This window comes from Punica granatum, chromosome 2 (genome assembly GCF_007655135.1).
Source record: "Punica granatum isolate Tunisia-2019 chromosome 2, ASM765513v2, whole genome shotgun sequence".
Classification (NCBI taxonomy): domain Eukaryota; kingdom Viridiplantae; phylum Streptophyta; class Magnoliopsida; order Myrtales; family Lythraceae; genus Punica; species Punica granatum.
The window spans coordinates 39426345-39447392 of NC_045128.1; the positions used below are offsets into that span (position 1 = coordinate 39426345).

Consider the following 21048-nt stretch of genomic DNA (forward strand, 5'->3'; position numbering starts at 1 on the left):
ATAATACTTAAACCCAAGATTTTTTTTAAGGAAAAAAATCATCAAACCAGTTGAATCAAACCCCACCGGAATGATACTTGTATTTAAGTATAAAAGACGTATTTCAATTCATAGCCCAATCTAACTAGCCCATTTTCATTTGTGATGTTATCAATGTCCTAATTATTTAAGGTGGTATGCAAGGTTATGCCAATCTATTAACTGAGTAAAGTTCCTCACTTAAAATATCTTTTAATGAATTTCAAACACGTGTATTGCAAATATAGTTCGTCACTTAAAATAACCAAACCGACTTAAAGGACTATTATATTGTGATCAGAAAATTTTTATTAGAAATATTGAAAATTCAAATTAAGTTTAACATGAGAAATGTTTGCTTTTGTATCAATTAAATATAAGTAATCAGTATAAACTATTTTAAAATTTTGAATAATTTGTTAGTAATCGAGAGTTCATAATCTTTACCCATGAATATTTTTTATCATTAGTTATTGCTATATCAGTTATTACATTAACTAATATGATAAAGTAAAAGTTTGACGGAAAAAATATTTCAACCCACAGCATCGCGCAGATTTTTTTCCAGTATTAATAGAGCCAAAAGCACAGTGGCTGAATATTTAAGGATAGGTAAAACTACTTTTTCGTCTAAAAGCGAGGCTCGTAGACTTAATACAATGAAATAGAAATCACATGGTCCGTTGGGTAGTGGAGTTGAAATTTTATTCCCCTCCACTCTAGTCTAATGGGACAAAAGTAGATGTTATGTATATAATATATGAGAAATTTGTTATTAGAAAGATGGTTGTATTAATAGTTAAAAAAATAGATGTAAAAATTTATTATTAAATGAGAGAAAATACAAAAAGTATATGTGCATAGATAGATATAAAAGTAGATGATGAATATATAGATGTACACGTAGATGATGGAATTTATTGTTAAAAAACTAAGTGTTGCTAGCGTTAGGAGGTTCCTTAAGTGGTGGATTTATAACCCAAAAATAATACGTTTCTTGTTATTCAATGAAAAACTTATTTATAACCAAGTCGTCTTATTATTTTGTAATAGTGAGTCATCTTTTTAAAGAATAAGTTTCTTATTATGTAACAAGTTTATTGTTGTACTTAAAAATAATAAATTTCTTATTAAATAATAAGTTTCTTATTATTTAAAAAGTCCATTATTATTTCGTTACCAATAGTCACCCAACAAACTGTGACGTGGCAACGTTTGATTGGCCTCTGCAAAAAGCTCCTTTTAAGTAGCCTCCTAAGAAGAGTTTATCTCTAAGAAATTAGTTGTACTAATGGTTAGGAAAAAGTAGATATGAGAATTTATTGTTAAATGACAATCGCGAGTAAATGTTAAAATTTTATGGACTCTATAATTATTAATTTTTCATTAACTAAAGTTAGGAATATTGTAGACTTTGGATTTTCTAATATTATTCTTATACGTTGAATTGATTATTTTCGTTAATTATTTTGTGATAATATCTATGAAATAATTTACATGAATTATTTTTTTTAGTATCCAAAAGTCCAATAGGTTCTGATTGATCTAATTCGAGCAGGATCAGCCTATTAAAGGGTGAGACTTTCCCAACCAAGAATTTTACATGAGTTATTTGCTTATGAGCTCTTAAATTAAAACTAGGCGATCAGCCCATGCATATATGCATACTAGAGATATATGAATCAATCAATTTTATTTTTGATTGGCTTTTTTTAGGCCATATTTTTCACATGATTTAAATTTGCAAATATACATCACAACAGTTAATATATAAATGGATAAATCATGAAAATAGTATGTTGCTTATCTGTAAAAAAAAGAAAATAATATGTTATGTCCTTTTGTAGACTCATATATGAAAATAAGGGTGTCCGACAGATCCGGAACCGATGACAACTTACACATTAAAAAAGAGTATGATTGAATAAACTCCTCTATCAAAGCAAATTGTCACAATTACTTAATATGCATGACATAAATTCCAAATATGAAAAACATGCCGACAAAATCAAAATGATCCCAATCTTCATAGGTTAACACGTAGAAAAAAATACAATATTAATTTCGATAAATCAAATTGATGTATAATTTCAATGCAAGAAACTGCAAAAGTTTTTGAACTAATATCATAATGGAATAATATATCAATAATATCAACAAATAACTCAAATTAAATCTGGTAGTGTATCTTTGATTACATAATTTGACATTCATAATCAGCTGAAAAGCATACAACTAACAAGACCAAGAGGTCAAATCCTGTCATCACACTAAAGTCCTCCTAAAGAACCTTGGATGATCTTGATTTCATATATCTAAAGCATATATCTTGAATGAAGAACTTCTAAAGATTTATATATATATATATATATTATTTTCTCTCCTCAAGTGAAGAGCGTTCATCTTCAATATTGATCTTCTAAGGAGTCTTTTTATGCTATTTATATATGCATGACTTTTAAACTTTTAATTTTTGGACTTTCATGATTGAAATACTTTTTGACTTCCCATAAATGATGTGGCTTAATAGTATTGCGACTTTTCCATTGATTGGGACACCAAGAATCACTCATCTTGAGGGGAGCTTCATTCTACACGGTATCATTTGATGCTTTTACTTGGATTTAATAATTTATATAGATATAGATTATCTAGCGTGGTATAAAGTTTATATAGTACAAAAATATTTTTTATATATTAATATAAACTATAAATCAATATTAATAATTGTCTTAATATCTAATATTTCATAATAATTGTTCTTTATAAAATCCATGCAATGCACGGGTTCAATAGCCTAGTATGTATAATAAAAATATGATCATTTGTTTTTGAAAAGCGAATATGATTCATATTAATAAAAAAATTTAATTTATATTTTAAAAAACAAATATTATTCAAATTTAGAAAAAAAAAATCTAATTCTTATTTTAAAAAATAAAATATGATCTTACATTATTTACTTACATAAGTAACATATCTTTTGAATACAAATGTGAAGTATATTAATTCAGAAAAGAATGATTCGTCTCACAATTTATAAGTCGTTAAAATTTAAAAAAAAATTCAAAAACATCAGAAATTTAATTTAGTAACGGCCTTTTGAGGCCATCATGATGCAAAATGCACGAACTAATTATCAAAAGCATGGAGATAACATAAGATTCGAAACACAAAGTACCAAGCATGCCAAATTGTTTTCCACTAATACACATATGTGATATATCATATCACTCATGTTGTGCATGAATGCTAATAAACCCAAATGGATGATCTAGACTAATACCGGACAAAAGATCAACGGAAAAATGTCTGGAAATTTTCACTTAATATGAAACAGATGCTATTGAACATAGCCAATGATATTGGAATCCAACTATTTCTCAAAATTATAGTCTCTAAACAGATGCTAATGAACATAGTGAATGATCTTTATCTCCTGCAGTTTTTATCCTTGGACAAGAAAAACTAAAATCAGGTGAACTGTGCCTTCAGATTCGACCAAACTGCGTTCAATCTAGCCCGTCGTTCCTCAGCTCTTCTTCTCCTTTCCTCAGCCTCCTCTAGTTTCTTCTCATGAGTTGTGTATCTCAGCTTTGCTTCCTCTGACTCAGTCATGAGAACCTTCCAGTCTGACATGAGCTTCCGCTTCTTAGACTTCACTTCCTGCAGTTTACGGTCGAGCTCTTCCTCATTCTTGCTGAGGTTATCCAACAACTTCTTGTAAAGAACATGGGTCTCACGGTTCCTTTTCATGGCACAAAGCATCTGTTCGGTCCCAAACCTATGCAGCTCAAACCTGAATTCGTCTTCCTCGCAGGTCAGGTAGTCTGAAAAGAAGTCATCGAAGTTTGCCCAAAATGTTTGGATAGACCTCTTCTGTTCGGATGATAACCCACTTTTAGCGGAGCTTAGGGTCACAAGTGCTGCCAACAGCTTGTCCTTTATGCTCAGTTCAAAGAAGTCGGAAAGGCACTCCTTTAATAAATTCTTAGCCTTCTCTACCTCTTCCGAGCTCGGAGTTCTACAATCTGAACTCGACCCTCCTGTCTTAGTGGTGCTTTTAATGAAATCCTCCAGACCTGTCAGATAGGATTCAAACTCATTTGCTTGGACAGCAGCGTGCTGGGGACTGCGCTGAGGTAGACTGAGATGAAAACCAACAGGAGGAGTGGCCTTGTTGACTATGACCTCGGCCTCAACAACCAAGGTGTCATTCACCAAGAACCCTTTGGTGAGATCGTGAAGTTCATTGAGATGCTTAAATGATGAGAAGCCTAAGCAGGAAGTTTGCTGATTGAAGTTGCATTGCCCACCTGCAATCATTTCTTCAAACATGTAGGTCAAAGTTGTTATTTGTTGAAGATGAGCTGTTTTCTATGATGTAATAGAGTTACTTTGAACATGGAAAAGGAAATTGCTGGAGCGTAGCAGTAAACAAAATTAATGTGTTCTTTGTGCTCGACATATTAAGATGTTGTTTGTGTTCAAATACAGAGCCTCGACATTTCCTTTTATATATTAGTTAATTCTTCGGACTCTGGTGGCAAATGCTGTGTTCTTGTCATCCAAGCCACAGATGCTTATCCCTTCTGAGATTCAATACGGTTATATTACTATGTTGAAGCTCATAATGAGTATGCGCAGAGATTCTAGTTCCCTTCTACAATGAACTGTAGGAAGGCGCCAAAGACCCATCATTAATTCCGCAGAGGAAGAAGTTCCAGGGAAGCGATAGTATCGACATTAATTTTACGTTTGAGCTAAGGAGTTAGAATTACGTAAGAGGTTCTCTGTTGTGCATAACAGAAGCACTTGGAAAAAGGAAAAATCTTTAAATGAAAAATGATATTTCCAAAGAGCTACAAACAGATCAGAAGACAAAATATATAGCCAAGGTACGGTTTTTGAATTAGATTAGCTATGATAAATTTTTCACTGATACCAACCAAGTAATAATTAATGGCAGCATACACAAATTAATAATTTCAAAAAATTATCCATACGAATGAACACAACCTCATCTTTGGGACGGTAGATTCTGTAAATTATAGCAGCTTATAAACCAGAACTCGCACACTAGAAAAAAATAGAATTTCCGAATGATCAGCATAGAGGCAAAAGATGCAAGGTCCAGCGCAGAGGATATTCAAGTACCATGTTTGGTCGAATGTGCCCCGCAGTTCTGATTGATGATAGTCAAACTAAAGCTGACCTCTCTGCTCCACCCGATTGGCAAGGTTTCATGGTCAGCGACTTTTAAGTAAATCGAAAAGAATCCCTCACTGCTCCCCTTTGGGTAAATCAATATCTGCCTGCTTAATAGACTAGACCATGCATTACATATGAGAAACTTTTTGGTGACTCACTCGATGCTAGTCATTACTAGTCGAGTTCGCTTACCATTTGCACCCATCAACAGCAAATATGTCTGAGTAGTACTTCTGATCAGTCAACTTTGAGAAGTTCATGACTTTCCATGTGAACCTTCCCAGTGCAGGCTTCTGGTCCTCCATTTTCTGTATTCCTACACCTCCACTTTCACCAGAAAAACATAAGAAGGGCGGCCAAGCATTTCGATCAAACAACCGCAATAAAAAGCTTAAATTCATGAGATCAAATTCTGTATTATCTATCTATAGTTACAATCAAACAAAAGCTGGGTTGATGATCACGACCCGGAAGGTAAAAAATCAGAAAGTCAGGCTTTATTGTCGAATCTGCTTGCATTACATCAATCACTCGTCAAGGTCACAGGCAGAGATGGAATTATATATAAATCAAGAACATAGCATTATGTTTCAAGAAATCAGGAATTATCTATACATCGACAACATAGCATTACGTTTCAAGAAATCAACCTACTGAGACCTCAGTGAGACCCAACATCAGAATCACAAGAACACAGAGCAAAGATTAAAACTTTACGACTTAAAATTCGCGAGGAAGACCAAGCAAGCAAACCCCACCTCAGGAAGAGCTCGGCTTGCACGACCGAAGAGTTAGGGAGGTAAGAAGTGACTTACAGGCTTCACGGGAAGAGGAAGCAGGGGATCTCTCTTTTGAGCTTGTGATGCTTAACAATGGCGGCAGGGGACGAAGGGTACTAAAGGAAGAGGAAGAAGGCTTTCTTCTTCATGGAACTCTCATGGCAAAAATTTTCCATAGCTTTGTCCTGATGAATGCATGCTCTGTTTTGTAACGTCTCCTGGGGCTCATTTCCATTGGCAGAAAATTAAAATTAAAAATAAATTAATGACGCCTAATATTAAGACTAATTAAAAAGGCAGTTAAGCTTAATTAATTAGATATTAATGCCAAACTCCTCTTTCCTTTTTTTTTCCCCTTCTTTTCCTTTCTCTCACAAAGTTTTTTTAGAAACCACTACGGTTACGATTAAACTGACCATGTTCTTGCGCAAAACGCGCAGAAAGTTGGAACAAACTATTTATTTCCCTAGGTTTGTTTTCTATTAAAATAATAACTTATCATGCAACGGTTACTATTGAACTTATCAGAACCCGATGCAATACGCTGAAAGTTTATATGAAAAATATTATCTTTTTCATTTGGTTTTCTCTTAAAATAAGAAAATGACGGGACAATGGTTACTACTCAATTTATCGTATCCCCTAATTTAATTTTCTCTCATAATTATAAAAAAAAAATTATTGGGCGACCGTTCTCTCAAAATAAAAAGAAATGACAGGGTTACTAATTTAAAATGATCATATCATTGCAAAATACACGAAAAATTTATATAAGATATTTATTTCCTTAATATATTTTTCTCTTAAAATAAGAAACTGAATACGGTAATGCTAATAATTAAATTGATAAGATCATCTAACTTAATTTTCTCATAAGATTAGAAAAAGATGATTGAGCTTAAGCTTAATAAGAGTTCACCCGCGCTACTTACCGTATATACTTCTAAAAAGTGATCAATCATCTTTGTGTTTTTATGGTTTTACGTTTAAGGTTAGTTTGGACCGGGAATAAGGTGGACTTACGGAGATATGAATTATGATATGATATAGATAATTTCCCTGATCAAGATTGACCGGCATATCATCATTAACGCCGCACGACGTACCAGATAAACAAACGATAGTATGATTGCATCGACTGGTTTCCCCGAATCAATGGAAATTCCCGTCCTCACAGTGCATATAGTTACTCCCAACAGAAAAAAAAAAAAAAACCCTGCATTATATATAAACATAAAATACTTTGGACATAAAATCCTAGCACAAACCTTTGGAACACTTCATCCAGTACTGAGTAAAGCATACTCCAAAGAACATGGCAAATTGAAAAGAAAACTAAAGGCAGATGATGAGTTTAGGAAGCCATTCAAAATCTGGAAATGCAAAAGTGATGTTCTTGATCCGGTTCACGGCTTCGTACTGGAATAATCCCCAGCCAAGACATTTAAGAAAGGAGGTCCTTCAGTCTCGCCCACGTAGTGTCAGATCTAGCCCGTCCTTCCTCGGATTTCTTCATCTGCTCCTCAACCTCTATTATTTTCTTCTGCTCAGCGACATAACTAGATTTCACCTCCTCCGACTCACTCATCAGTGCTCCCCAATCCGAGATGAGTTTTGTTCTCTTGGACCTCAGCTCCTCTAGTCTCATTTCGAGCTCCTCTTCTTCCCCGGTGAGGTTCTCCAACGACTCCTTATACCAGGCATGGGTCTCATTTTTCTGCTTCAAATCAGATAACAACTGTTCAGTCCTCAACTTATGCAGCTCCAATTTTGACCTGTCATTCTCAAAGGTAATGAATCCTCCAATGAAATTGTCAAAGTCAACAAATACTGATCTAATCAACATCTTCTGCTCAGAAGATAAATTTTCTTCAGCACGACTCAATGTTGAGAGTGCTGCATATAGTTTAGATTTAATGTCTATTTTGAAGGCGCCCTGAAGACATTCCCTGAGAGATTGCTTTGCCTTCTTAACCTCTTCTTTGCTTGGTCCCTCAAGAGTCAAGTTGGCTGACTGTTTTCTGGAACTTTGTTCCACATTCAGAACAGGATCAGAGGCTAATTTAACAAATTGCCCCAGCTGGGTAAAATAAGAGTCGAATTTACTCGTTTCGGTAAAGTGTCGAGCCACTCTGGGAAGATGAACCTTGTAGATGTCAACCTTGGCTTCGACAGTAATAGTATCATTAACAAGCAAACCTCTAGAGCAGTCAGTAACCTCGTCCAAGCTCTTGAAAGCTTTGAGACCCCAATCCTTCTCTTCGGCCAAGAAAACATGGAATGGTGTAACTGCAAATTTTTCAGGAGACAGTTGATTAGCTAACTATCGTGATATAATAATGAACTCATCTGTTGCTGAAAAGAGAAGGTCGCTAACTGAAAGAAATAGATGAATGGGAACAGTCTTCAGCTACCAGTTATTGGTAATTGTTCGTAAGGTTGAGAACAAGTCCCAGTAGCTTATGTGGGCTCGATTCCCTTCCCAACAAGTTTTATAAAATTTTAAAAAATAAATAAATAAGGTTTGTGAAGATTTTTATGGCTTTTCAGTAATATTGGTCAGTTGTTGCTGCCAAAACTCGGTCTCTTTGGAATTGTCAGATACTCAATCTAGACTCTCAACATTAACTATATGATATATCAATCTGCACGTGGTGACAACTAAAATGTATCCATTTTCCCTCGAAAATTCATACACCAATAATGCATGTCGACCATTCCAAATTCCCGTAATAGTATTCCTCTTTTGGAACTTACTCCAAGCATCAACTAAACTACCTTACACATTTCGAGTCAGGTGCATACAAATCTTTATATTTCTAAATAAGGCTAAAAATCAAAATTGAGCTCGAAAACCCATACCCCTTATCGCCGAAAGAGAAGGAACATACTGATTGATTATTGCTAAACAAACTTTGGCCTCGATTCTCCATCCTACTGGTAGTCTCTCCGGCTCTGCAACCTCCAGGTACAATGACAAATGCCCGTGCACCTTATTCCCCTTTGGATAAATTAGAATCCGCCTACAACCGATCAATGATTAGTTGAGAATGGATAATTGACAGCAGAAAAACATCGGCTTTATAGGTGAAAAACACACCATTTACATCCATTAACGGTGAACGTCTCCGACCAGTACTTGTCCTCAACCAACCGAGAGAAGCCCCTGATATTCCACCTGAGGCTGCCCGAATGAGTGACTAGTCCTCCCACTCCCTGATCATCCATATCCACCTGTAACCCCAAAAAAGAACAAAGACCAGACTTCAGGTTGCAACCCTCTGGCTGGTATGAGATTGAAACCAAACTGACAACAAGAGTATTCCGACAAACATTCACCATCCATCACGCACCCATCAGAATCAAACAAAACCCTCATCGTCGTGCTTAAAGGTGTGAGCTTTAGGTATGTTTCACTTTAAAAACTACTGAGAACTGCGATACTTGCCCGGCGTAGGGAGACAGACAGCGGCGGGCCTCACCTGAGACGATCGGCGCCCCGGCACCGGGGAATCTCTCTCGATCACTTTACCTTCTGTCCGCTACACTTGCCCGGTTTAGTGACTGCTTCACTCGGATTGTATGTATATATAAATGTATATATTGCGGGTATATTATTACATCTCGATCCCTTTGCCCCCTATACTTTTTAGTTTTACATGTCTGCACCCTATACTTTTGAGCTTGGATCATTTCACACCATAGAAGTAATGATATGCTGTTTTTGCACCATGGAGGTTTTGTTTCATCGCCGGTTCCCCTCGATAGACGATACTATAGATGGGCTGATGTACGTGGTGTATAACATAATATGGAGATTTGTAATTTCATTAGATCATAATTCATTTGTGTCTGTATGTATAGAATACAAATAGAACGAACTTAACTCCGTGAAGGTTCGTCAGAAAATAATTGGCACATGAACATCACTTGGTCTAACTCAACTGGATTACAGATATCTGGATGCACCAAAAATAAGAAAAACCAATTCTTGGATATTGATGTCTTTTCTAATCGCATTACGAGGTAACCTTGTCCCGCAAGTAACCGGCGCAGTTGATCAGTTCTATCCTCTCGTTCATTGCCTTGGCTTCTTCAAGTAGTAACAAGAAATGAGGGATACGTTCTTAAGAGCCAGAAGGGTTAATAATTTCATTCTGAGGAGTCAGATTCGATCATGATTTGAGAGGGCTTAATTACAAAAGACAATACTGTTTCATCGAAACCGCAGGATATGTTGTTTTACTTTAGCCTGCAAAAAAAATTCCTATATGGAAAAAGATATCGGTTTCGAGTATTTTATCTTGATCTGAGAAACTCAAGCATACTATGCTTCCTTAATCTTGGACGATGATTCCTCTCTTTCCTCATATCACCACCACAGCTGACGTGACTTTACTGTCGTGGAGTATGCATACATGTTCACGTATTTTATCGGTTTCAAGTATTTTATCAGAAGCAAGCAACGGCAATGTTGCCTCATCTGCAGCCTCTAAGAACAACGAAAAATCCCCCGTTATCGTCCTTGGATGAATCGACAGTACCCTGTCATGTCTTTATCCCATCTCCTCTCGGGCGAAATGGACCTTGAAAGTTGAAGCCCTGGACCATCATATATACACATACGCACAAAAAATGGGCGCGCAGAAATCGATTATCAGTCACCGCAACCGGGAACGTAGAAGTTGTCGGAGCAGTGCATCACTCCACGCAACTTGGTAAACCCATCAATCTTCCATGCGAATCTGTTTGGCGCAGGGTTGTCCTTGCTTCCCATTTCTTGCTGCTTCTCCATATTCTGTATAAGCATCAAGATTGAAACATTCGAGAGGAAAAGTCAAGAAACAGAGGATACATCAGGGGACAACTTGTAGTTACAAGTCAGTTAGAGTAGGAGAGGCGGAGGATTTTTCGGTGATCTTGGGCCGTAGCCTAAAAAGTTCAATTAGAAAACTAATATCAAGCAGCGGTTCGGATACGTGATCATGTAGACATAGCTGCAAAAGCAACAAATGCAATGCCAGAGGTAGCAAACTGAGTTCATGTAAACCTATCGAACATCTAACCGCATAGTTTATTTCACTTTGATCATTTACTTTTTCAAACGTGGCATTTTCGTCATTAATGTTACTTCCCGATGTCATTTTAACCATAATAGTTAACTTTTAAAACTTTAACCATTAACATTTGCAGAAGCGGGTCATGACTTGCATGAATGTTCTGCTTTAGGCCTTCAACCTTAAGATCCCCATATAGAAAAGATTATAATTACAGGGAATGTTCCCGAGTTAGTATCCCCAGCCGAGAAGCTCAAGTAAATAGGGCCTTCAGCTCGAGCCAAGCAACGACCGATGAGTTCCTTCTTTCCTCGGCTCTCATCTTCGCCGCCGCAGCCGACCTTAGTTTACATTCTTGGATCTCACACTTGGACTCCGCCTCCTTCATCTCGGTTCTCAAAGCATCCCAGTCCGAAGTCAGCTTCATCTTCTTGGTTTTCACTCCTTCAAGTTGCCTGGTTAGCCCTTCCTCTTCCTCATCGAGATCTTTCATCGACTTCTTGTATGAATCTTGAGTCTCGAGGTTCTGCTCAGTTGTAGCTACTGTTTTATCCATCTCCAACTTCTCCATCAGGAAATTCGGGTTCTCCTCCTCAAAGGTCTCAAAGGCCGAAACAAAGTCATCAAAGTGGGTCCAGAGTGCTTGCACCTTTCTCTGCTGATCCGGAGATAAGCCGGTCTGATTAGCAAAAGAGCTTAAGGTCGAGAGAGCTAAAGATAGCTTGTCTTTCATGCCCAAGTGAAAGAAAGACAAGAGGCATTCTCTCAAGGACTGCTTAGCCATCTCTACATCTTCTGAGCTCGGAGTCTCGGAAGCTAAGTTTGCAGATTCAATATTAGAAACTGATTTTCTCCTTCTACTGGGCTTGAAAGTCAATTCCTTTGAGCTGCTGGAATCAGAGCTGCATCTAGTCGGTGTCTTTTCAGGTTTCTGAACATCGAGCTTAAGAGAAGGAGTGAGTGAATGGACCATGAGCTCGGCTTCAATGATCACTGTGTCATTCACAATAAAGCCTCCGATGCAACGAAGCTCGTCCACTCACCCTAACAAGCGGAAACCGCTAGCTTGCTTTACCCTTTTGAAGACATGTCATTTACCTGCAATTCATTCCAGAGTTCTTACAAAGACGACATCACCTGCAGTATTCGAGAAACCTGCGCAGTGTAAAAGCAAAGGGACGATAGTGTCTCCCTCGACGGGACCAACTTGTCGATCCTTCCTAGTTCCTTGAACCATGAAAAGTACTTCGCCGGGCTTTAATTAAAAGGCACGGTCTGTCAACTTGGTTAACAGATTGAGCTTAACACGGAAAAAACTCATGACTAGACGAGAAATGTTTTGGTTGTTCTGAACTTATCTTCCTATTTATTCGGAGTGCCTCAAACTCGGAATATAAACAAATCGTCGAGAAAATCTATTAAACAGCAGCAGCTTCCATGAACTCCGGATTGACAATACACAGTAAATCCGGGTCGCCTATCCACAGCTAGCAAATTCTCCAGCAATGAAACAGTTATTGGTAGAAGTTCAACTAACAAGACCCCGACAAAATCCACTCAGAATCCATTTAGCCTCGTAGGCAATGTGGAAAGTATTCCCATGTTTAAACATCGACACATTTGAAATTTAAATGACAATACTCTTGAAAATTCTATGATACATGCATGTATCATACATACAAGTATTTACTTGAAAATTTTCATGTAAACTACTTATAATTCAATATATTATGTAAAAAGCAAGTAAACTACTTGAGATCAAGTAACTTATTTGAAAAAATTCAAGCATATTACTTGCATGTACCATACATATATTTTAAACCAAATGTGTTATGGACCGACCCCAACACGCTACCTAATCAAACCAGCATAATTTGACAGCATGAGAATCAGAATCAAGAGGAAGAAATTACCGTAAAGTGTAAGCCTTGGATTTGAGCGGGTTGTACTGATTTACCAGGGCCAGGGTTAAAGTGACATCTCTGCTCCAGTCTGGAGGCAATGTTGCCTCATCTGCAACCTCTAAGTACAAGGAGAGTAGCCCCTTTCTCGTCCCATTTTCATAATTTAAATCCATGGTAACGTGTCATGTCAATGGAACCAAGAACACGTTTTTATCGCTTCTCTTCTCGGGCGAAATCGAACTTGAAAATTTAAGCCCTAGACGATTATACACACATGCACACGCACAAATAGGCATGCAGAAATCGATTACCACTCACCGAAACCAGGAAAGGGGAACCTCTCAGAGCAGTGTAATCGAGGGCTTTGAACTCCGTCACCGGAGAGGTAGCCAAACAACTTGGAGGGGTAGGTGGTGGCCGGAGATGGCACCCCCACAGACCTTGATCATCTATACTACTTCAAAAAGGAGAACACAACCTTTTGGTCTAATATTTGTCTTCCAAAAAAGCCAATAATGCAACAAGTTTAATTAAACTAAGCCCTTGGACTGGAGGATTCAATAGTAAATTCAATTGACTTCCACTCGTGTTCTTCCTTCCCTCTTGCCATCTTTCTCGCCTCTCTTTCCATCAGACTTCAACTGCCTTGGCCCCCGTTGTCCTTTTTAATTTTATTTTTCTAATATCTATTTTTTCCATTTTTGTATAAAAATGAATTAATATAATTTTGCCTATAATACAACAAAACGGAATATTAAATTAGGAACAGAACTGTACGTAATGCAATTAATTATATAGTTTAATAATTTTGTTAAAATCATTAACAACAGAAAATAAATATCTAATTTTAAAATTTTACACAAAAATAATTCGTCTTTTATTTTAAAATTTCGAACGTAGGACGTGTTTTTTTTTTTCTATATATATAGTTAGGGATATATGATATATGAGAATCTCGACCAATCAGGGGTTTGGGATGGTTCGCCGCCCACCGCTCACCCCCTCCAGGTCGTCGGCGGGCTTGTAGGGATCTTGGCAACCTGTAGCCTGTAGGGCGAGGGTGATGGCCGGCGATAGCACCCTATCCCTCAATTCTCAGCTTCTTTTATTTATATATTTTTATTGCCTTCTTCGATTTTTATTTTTTTCCCTTCTTAAGGTTAGGATGTGATTCGGTTTCCGTTGCGTAGCCAAACGGTGCGTAATATCGTTCCAAATACACGAAAATATATTACCTTTTTTTAAAAAAATCAATTTCTTGTAAATAATTTTCCTTAAAAAAACCATTCACCCCAAACAAACGAAGTCTGCTGCAATATATAAGATCGTCCTAGGACCATTATTAATGCGTAACAATTAACCTGCCCTGCAATTGTTTCTGCATGAGAAATTTGGCAGTTAACATCTGCATGTCTGCCAAGTGTAACTCCACACCTTCATCTCAACCGCACAGCCGAACACATTGTTAGCTAGCAAGTCTCTCATATATTTTTTGGTTGAGAAGTCATACATATATATATATACATATATATATGAATAAACTTTCATACCTCCATGTACATTCGTCGAATATCGTAACGAAGTTAATTAGCAGTACGTAATATCTCATACATATACACCATATATGGATCCATACGCGGATCTTAAGACGCCGCCAACCACAGCTGCCACCGTCTCCGACGTGCCCGGTGGCGTAGGGGCGGAGGAGAGCACGGTGGTGGGGATGGTGATGCAGCAGCCCGTAGCGGATATGGGAGCCAGGACGCCGGAGGAGGAGATCAGGAAGATGAAGGTGATGGTGGCACTGGACGAGAGCGACGGGAGCTTCTACGCCCTGAGGTGGACCCTAGACCACCTGTTCAGGGGCCGCACTCTCGAGGAGAATGACCGGCTCGGGAGGGTCACGGTGGTCCACGTCCAGCAGCCCTTCCAGCAGTACGTCTTTCCCGCCGGGCCCGGCGGATCAGGTATATATCCGTCCCATAATAAGCAACACAAATCTATTTAAGTGATCATATATACTTTCCAATCATGTCGGTTAACCACTAGGGGCCAGTCCATAGATGAATGTACAATATTCAATCATAATCAGTGGAGTGATGGTTTAAATAAGACGACTGCTATGAAAGAAATGTACATACGAGGTTTTGTATACGATTTTTTGATAGTTCGGCCATGTTCGCATTTGCGATGTACGTACACGTACGCAGCTTTCTACGCGTCATCTGCGGTGGTGGAGTCCGTGAAGAAAGCCCAAGAAGAAAATGCGACCTTCATCCTCTCCCGGGCGCTCCAAATGTGCAGAGAAAAATTGGTACGTCGGTCGGACTATGCTAACTGCTAAGGCCCATATCTTAGTTTGTTTACGCGGGGAAATATGTAAATAGTACGAATTTGGGGACTAAATTGAAAAGGAAAAAAAATCTCTTACTAACAGGTGAAGGCGGAGTCGTTGATAATGAACGGGGACCCGAAGGACATGCTATGTCAAGCCACGGAGCAGATGCATATGGACCTCCTCGTCGTGGGCAGCCGCGGCCTCGGCATGATCAAGAGGTAAATAATTTCATCGACTGGTCAAAATATAAAGCATCCAGTAAGATCTTTAGTATTACGTATTATTTCGTTTTTTTCTTTTTCTTTTTTTGATCTTGCAGGGCATTCCTGGGGAGTGTGAGCGACTACTGCGCTCACCATGCGAAGTGTCCCATCCTTATTGTGAAGCCACCCAAGGAAGTGACTAATAAGTAGTTAGGGACTCAACTCACTCAAAGTCCTAGCTAGCGAATAAGAATGGCTTGGCTTGTAACAAAGGATCGTGTGGATGTAGTCATGAAGGCGGCTTATGTATAGTACATTTTGCAATTTCATTGCTGTAGTCTTGTGGTTTCGGATTCAAATGAAAGCAAATCCGTTTTCGAAACTGCTTCCTAACGTATGGGACTCTCATCCGTCTAGAGAAAAGATCCTAAAATTCTAACACAAGTCCTTTCGAGAAGACCGAAGTTTCAAAATGTAAATTGGAAAAGCAAGCAAAGCCATCGAGCCATTTTCTTTATGGAATCGTTGCAATACAAGGCTGGACTACTCCTAACCGTAGTGTATATGGTCAGAGATCCTCAGTTTTAGAGTCTTACTCGACCTGCTCATAGAGTACAGAATACAATTGTATTTACAACACAGCATTTCACAGTCAGTGAGGGATGTAGATTCTGCGACCATTGAGCTGAGGTTTCATGCAATGTTCGTTCTTGGTAAGGGGAACTGCTCCGCGGTTTATAATTCAACCCTATGAGCAGAAGCACAGAAATTGATGTCGGAAACTCAGAAAGCGGATAAGCTTAATCCAGGAGAAACAGTGGGTGAGTGCGTGAATTGTACCTGTTGGCTCATGAGAATTTCAACTGCTACGTTAAGATCTCCATCTGCTGCTGCAACGGCTACTTCTACCTGTGTCTGCAACGTTCTCGAAAACCAAAATTTCCATCAATTGCACATATAAAATGCACTTTACGTGATTGAGGGTCAAAGGCATCGAGATAATAAAGAGTTGGACAAGCAACATGGAAATAACATCTTCGATGTAGACTCCAAGCACTTACCCTCTCGAAGCCCATTGCCACGAGCTTCTGGATTTCCTCTTCAGAAGTAACTCGCCCCTGCAGAACAAGCAGACAAATGAGTCAAGGAGTACAATGTTACATGGCTCCAGGAACGGGAAAGGGCCAAGGGGCATCTTATTGATTCCAAAAGTCGGAAATGGACAAACCTGAGCATTAGCAGCACTTCTCGCAGCCACTGCTGCATTATCAACAGATTGTCTCCTGAAACGGAAGGAACTTAATTGGGCAAGCAGTCATCTTAAAGATTTGGAAGGTTGAAAGAAACTCCATGAACCCGCAATATAAAATCAAGCCCCCACTATTGACAGGAAGCTCAAAGTACCTTGTATCGGGTGAATGCTGTCCAGTGGCGATGCCAGGTGCACGTTCGGGGCTATTATCATCAAGGAGCCTTGCTTGTAAGTTTGAATCTGCACCAGGGGCCAAACCTTGACTTCTATCGCCACCTAGGGTCCTTCCTCTTCCAGGAAACCTACCATCTTCTGCTGACTGGCAAATATGATAGAACAGTAGGACAATGAAAAGTCATACAATTGTATAAAGGAAAAAAAAGGGAAAGAAGTAGATCTTAAACATTGCAAGAATATGATCAATTAATATTGAATATCAAAAATCACTAATCGAAACCAATGCATTTCTCTGCCAAGAGCCTGTAGAACCAGCATAATTATGTTGCAGTACCAATAGATAGTGACAGGCCTTCTCTTTTAGCAAAAAGTACATATTAAATCATTATCAATATTTAAGCAACATACAAAATTGGTAGCACAGAGAAAATGTGATCATTTGGAATAATCCACCAAAATTAAGTATTTTCTAAATAGTATTCAAAAGAACAAACCCAAAGAATTTTCACCAGGTCCGTTGAAATGGTTGCAAGCGATCCTGAAACATATTAAAGGCAACTACGGAGGCCTCAGAAGGGGAGCAATTCTTTCTTGCTAATTAGTAGCAATTATTTTGGTAAATAACAGGATTCCATATTCGATTGACAATCCATTGTGACAAGAAGCCAACTCGAGATACTGGAGATTCTCCAAAATTTTATCTGCATATACCTGAACAGATGAATCTCTTTGGGGCATCCATCCAGACAAGTTTCTCCATAAATTTCCAGAGAACAATCCACTGCTAAACACAAAACTTCTATTCAGTTCTCCTGTAGGAAGAAATGGCCAATTCATAGCTAAATAACAGCTTACCTGGATGTTGTATTTTGGCTTGTATATGTAGGAATGTAGCCTGTAGTATTTCCTCCTGTGCATACTATGAATTTTGGTCGCCTTATGCAAGTTGACTGAGTATCATGATTAAGTACAAATTAGGAACCTCACATACATATAAGGAGTTCGCAACAAGTAAAACTGAAGCATGCAAGTTGCCAGACAACATTGTCATTCAATCATCAGAACCTATGGTATGTTCCTCATGAAGAGGCACTACGACTTTTTGGAATGTCTGCTGGTAAAACCTTAAAACTTACTATAAGACATGAGATTTTAAGGTGAAGAAGTAGGCTACATAAATAGGTAAACTGAGTTTCTCTGAGGGCTTGCTTTCCAGTAAATTTGACTTGTTAAAATCTAACAGGCAGTAAACAATTAAAACTCAATAAGGAAACCAACTGAGAATCCAAGAACAGATCTGAGTGATGGTGATACTTACAAGCAAGGGGGAGCCTTCTATGGCAGCATAGAAAGATGGTCCTGGTATGAGTATGTTGAATAAGCCGTAACTATCTGTGGAACATCAGCAGCATCAGAACTAGTCACTTTGAGTAAACGCAAAATTGCAGGAGGAGATAAAACGAAGTAACACTAACATGCAAAGCCAGACAAAATTCCGCAAAGGTGTCCAAGTAATGAGACATTTGACATAAGAACCTGGAAGATGACCAGCAAGATCCAAGGATACCTAAAGCATGATTTCAGGGGCAAGATGTCATATGTCCAGCGAAACAAAAGAATATAGCAACAAGATGAAATCTTAGAAGCGCTTTAGCTGACGCACCATTTAGCAGGCACATTGAAGAGTCCAAATATACTGCAAAATAAGAAGAAACAATTATATATTAGTAGTCAAGATGCCCAACATGTGGGTTACTACACAACGAAGAATTCAGTAACATGGGAACGTGGGGCTTTCATTTTAAAAACGCTCCATCACTTCAGATTCATTCTAAACTATAAAAAAAAATAACTCGGTAATATGCAGAACTACTGATTGCTCGGAGAAATAAGAAGGCAAGAGATACAGAAATCACAAAGGATCATATATCAGCTTGTCTCTGTCTAAAAAACCAACCTTCTAGATTGAGCTCCACTCAAGCTTGTTTCTATAACAATCAAAGAAAATAAAATTCCCGAGAAGCCAATTGCACATTCATTCATCAGGTACTGAGAGGGGTGGAAAGGATTGTGTGCCACTAAAAAGGCAATGAGAAGATGAAGAAATGCATTGCTTATTGCCAACAGGATCATTATGTACAACAAGCGGACAGATCCCATGAGCCTCTCGAGTTCAGAACCCAAAGGAACCAGAGCCAACATGTTGAACATAACGTGGAGCAGAGAGCCATGAAATATAACGGACGTATATATCCTGTAAACTGCAAGAAAACAATACCCATTAAGTTAATGGACCAACTGCAAGTACAAAACATAACAACCAAAATTGTCTTAGTTTTTTAACGGCCAACCCATCATCTTTCTAACCACTGAATGTTAAAGTCAAATTTTGCACCACAGTGTTGCTTAAAGATACTAATACTAATATAATCAAAAGCTCCTCAAAATGCCACTGGCTCAAACTTAAGCCGGCTCAGCATTGTAGGGTGACATAAAGCTTGAAAACTGCAAAATAAAAGTCCAAGTCTCAGAAGAGACTTTCCCCAGCTTGGCCACCATCGCGGAGAATTAGGGCACCTATTTGCACACCCATCTCAGCTCCCACCTCTTATCCTATCTCAATCCACACTTAATTGTAAAAGAGATCGGATTTTATAAAATCCTTTTTAAGGGAAGATTTGATTGCTGTAATTAATGAGAGTCAAAGTCTACTGAAAAGGTATAAAACAGTGGAAACAGTAATGAGCTAGAAAAAATATATCAGGGTAAGTAATATCTAGAATCCCATATTTTTATCCAATCATCGAAGATTTCCACCTAAATGCGATAGATTGCGAAAACACATAATAGCTAAAGAGAAGATTACCTTGGAACTTATGGATAACTGCTAAAGGCCAGAAGCATATCTCTTCGAAGGAGTCATATCCAGTCAAAAGACAGACCAGGTAAATAACCCCGCAAATGATCACGATAGCCGACGTGAGGAATGGAATCCCTTCCCACCACTGGCTCACCCTAGTAGGCAGTCCAGCCTGAGAAATGCATAAACAAAACAGACAAAAACTACACCCAATTAGCGTTTGTACGGTCAAATTACTATTCTATGCAAGTCGGTAAATCTCCCGAGCTCAATCATCGCCATCAATCACCATCCCCAATCAAGCTAGACATCAGAAGTAACTTCAATTGACCAGAAATGCTCCTCAACTTTGACATAACCCCAGCGCCATATTACACTCCAAAGATAGAAACAAAGCAACAGTGGGCGAAATGCTTCGCCGGCTTCAAAACCTTAACATGCAGATCACAACACAGCAAAGCGTTCCGCCATTCACGAGAAAGCAAGCATAGCTAAGACATTTGCGGTTTGGTGCATCGAATTGGGGAAATATAAGAGATGCGAAGTGCAGAACAAGCAGATCGAGAGGTGGTCTCACCTCCGTGACAATGTTCGGCCGCATTCCGGCGACGCTGTGCGTGAATCCGTTTGAAGGAATTCTTCAGCTGATGCAGTCCCAACTACAACTCTTCGTCCCCTCTCTTGGATGAGTCGCTCTGCTTCTGCAAACTCGAAGGCGGAGAATTGTATTTTCCCATGGAACCTTCGAACTTCCCGAAGCTCTGGATATGGGCCTGCCTAAGAGCCCAATGGACTGACGGAAGTCCACAAGACGATAATCCTTTCAGGCCCATGGCCCACCTTATACTGATTTGATTGGATTCAGTGACGAAGTGAAATCCTACCAAAATTGTGAGAGTTATTTGTCACCATACAACAAATTATTATTTCCTTGCTCAAATTGCAATCCTTACCCACCATTCTCCAATACAGTAATTTTGCGAATCCGAAAACATACGCTCGCATGGGCAAAATGTCTTTGACCTTGAACGGGAGGGGAGTTCGATCGCCAACTCGAGCGCCAAATGTAACAGTGAAACAGTACCGATACAAGTATAATGACTCTTTATGGTGTAATGCCCTCGACGTGTATGGAAATACAAGATTAAGAGAAACCAGAACATGTTGAACGAGGATCGGTATAAAGAATTGCTATCGAATTCTGAAGGGTTAAGAACAAAAAAAAGCACAAAATTTTCACATTTTAATA

General features: G+C 38.5%; 5 protein-coding genes across 12 annotated transcripts; 1 reads left to right on the plus strand and 4 right to left on the minus strand.

Moving 5' to 3' along the window:
- Positions 1–3492: 3492 nt before the first annotated feature.
- On the minus strand, positions 3493–6233 carry LOC116193984 (MATH domain and coiled-coil domain-containing protein At3g58270-like). Its single transcript, XM_031522722.1, has 4 exons — positions 6045–6233; positions 5422–5556; positions 5176–5345; positions 3493–4334 (listed from the first exon to the last, which is right to left on the minus strand). The coding sequence occupies exons 2-4, from the start codon at positions 5532–5534 to the stop codon at positions 3493–3495; spliced, it is 1125 nt and encodes a 374-aa protein (XP_031378582.1). The 5' UTR covers positions 5535–5556; positions 6045–6233.
- A 974-nt stretch (positions 6234–7207) lies between these two features.
- On the minus strand, positions 7208–9587 carry LOC116197365 (ubiquitin carboxyl-terminal hydrolase 12-like). 4 transcript variants are annotated; one of them, XM_031527490.1, is made up of 5 exons: positions 9348–9369; positions 9109–9242; positions 8871–9031; positions 8155–8297; positions 7208–7725 (listed from the first exon to the last, which is right to left on the minus strand). In XM_031527490.1, the coding sequence occupies exons 1-5, from the start codon at positions 9348–9350 to the stop codon at positions 7453–7455; spliced, it is 714 nt and encodes a 237-aa protein (XP_031383350.1). In that variant the 5' UTR covers positions 9351–9369; the 3' UTR covers positions 7208–7452. The 4 variants fall into 4 exon arrangements, with proteins under 4 accessions (XP_031383350.1, XP_031383347.1, XP_031383348.1 ...); XM_031527487.1 differs by lacking the exon at positions 9348–9369 and adding an exon at positions 9491–9587 and having other exon boundaries at positions 7208–8297; XM_031527488.1 differs by lacking the exon at positions 9348–9369 and adding an exon at positions 9457–9577 and having other exon boundaries at positions 7208–8297.
- Positions 9588–11185: 1598 nt separating this feature from the next.
- On the minus strand, positions 11186–13605 carry LOC116195215. Its single transcript, XM_031524209.1, has 2 exons — positions 12979–13605; positions 11186–12163 (listed from the first exon to the last, which is right to left on the minus strand). The coding sequence occupies exon 2, from the start codon at positions 12036–12038 to the stop codon at positions 11319–11321; it is 720 nt and encodes a 239-aa protein (XP_031380069.1). The 5' UTR covers positions 12039–12163; positions 12979–13605; the 3' UTR covers positions 11186–11318.
- An 891-nt stretch (positions 13606–14496) lies between these two features.
- Positions 14497–15847, plus strand: LOC116196251 (universal stress protein A-like protein). 2 transcript variants are annotated; one of them, XM_031525887.1, is made up of 4 exons: positions 14497–14936; positions 15138–15283; positions 15407–15525; positions 15627–15847. In XM_031525887.1, the coding sequence occupies exons 1-4, from the start codon at positions 14594–14596 to the stop codon at positions 15718–15720; spliced, it is 702 nt and encodes a 233-aa protein (XP_031381747.1). In that variant the 5' UTR covers positions 14497–14593; the 3' UTR covers positions 15721–15847. The 2 variants fall into 2 exon arrangements, with proteins under 2 accessions (XP_031381747.1, XP_031381748.1); XM_031525888.1 differs by having other exon boundaries at positions 14500–14936; positions 15180–15283.
- A 138-nt stretch (positions 15848–15985) lies between these two features.
- Positions 15986–20639, minus strand: LOC116196249 (rhomboid-like protein 15). Of its 4 annotated transcripts, none has more exons than XM_031525881.1 (13): positions 20377–20639; positions 19806–19971; positions 18897–19200; positions 18603–18635; positions 18415–18506; positions 18258–18331; positions 17795–17889; positions 17651–17723; positions 16915–17081; positions 16739–16808; positions 16572–16628; positions 16351–16425; positions 15986–16258 (listed from the first exon to the last, which is right to left on the minus strand). In XM_031525881.1, the coding sequence occupies exons 1-13, from the start codon at positions 20398–20400 to the stop codon at positions 16253–16255; spliced, it is 1236 nt and encodes a 411-aa protein (XP_031381741.1). In that variant the 5' UTR covers positions 20401–20639; the 3' UTR covers positions 15986–16252. The 4 variants fall into 4 exon arrangements, with proteins under 4 accessions (XP_031381741.1, XP_031381742.1, XP_031381744.1 ...); XM_031525882.1 differs by having other exon boundaries at positions 17651–17720; positions 20377–20632; XM_031525884.1 differs by having other exon boundaries at positions 16739–16793; positions 20377–20625.
- Between the last annotated feature and the right edge of the window lie 409 nt (positions 20640–21048).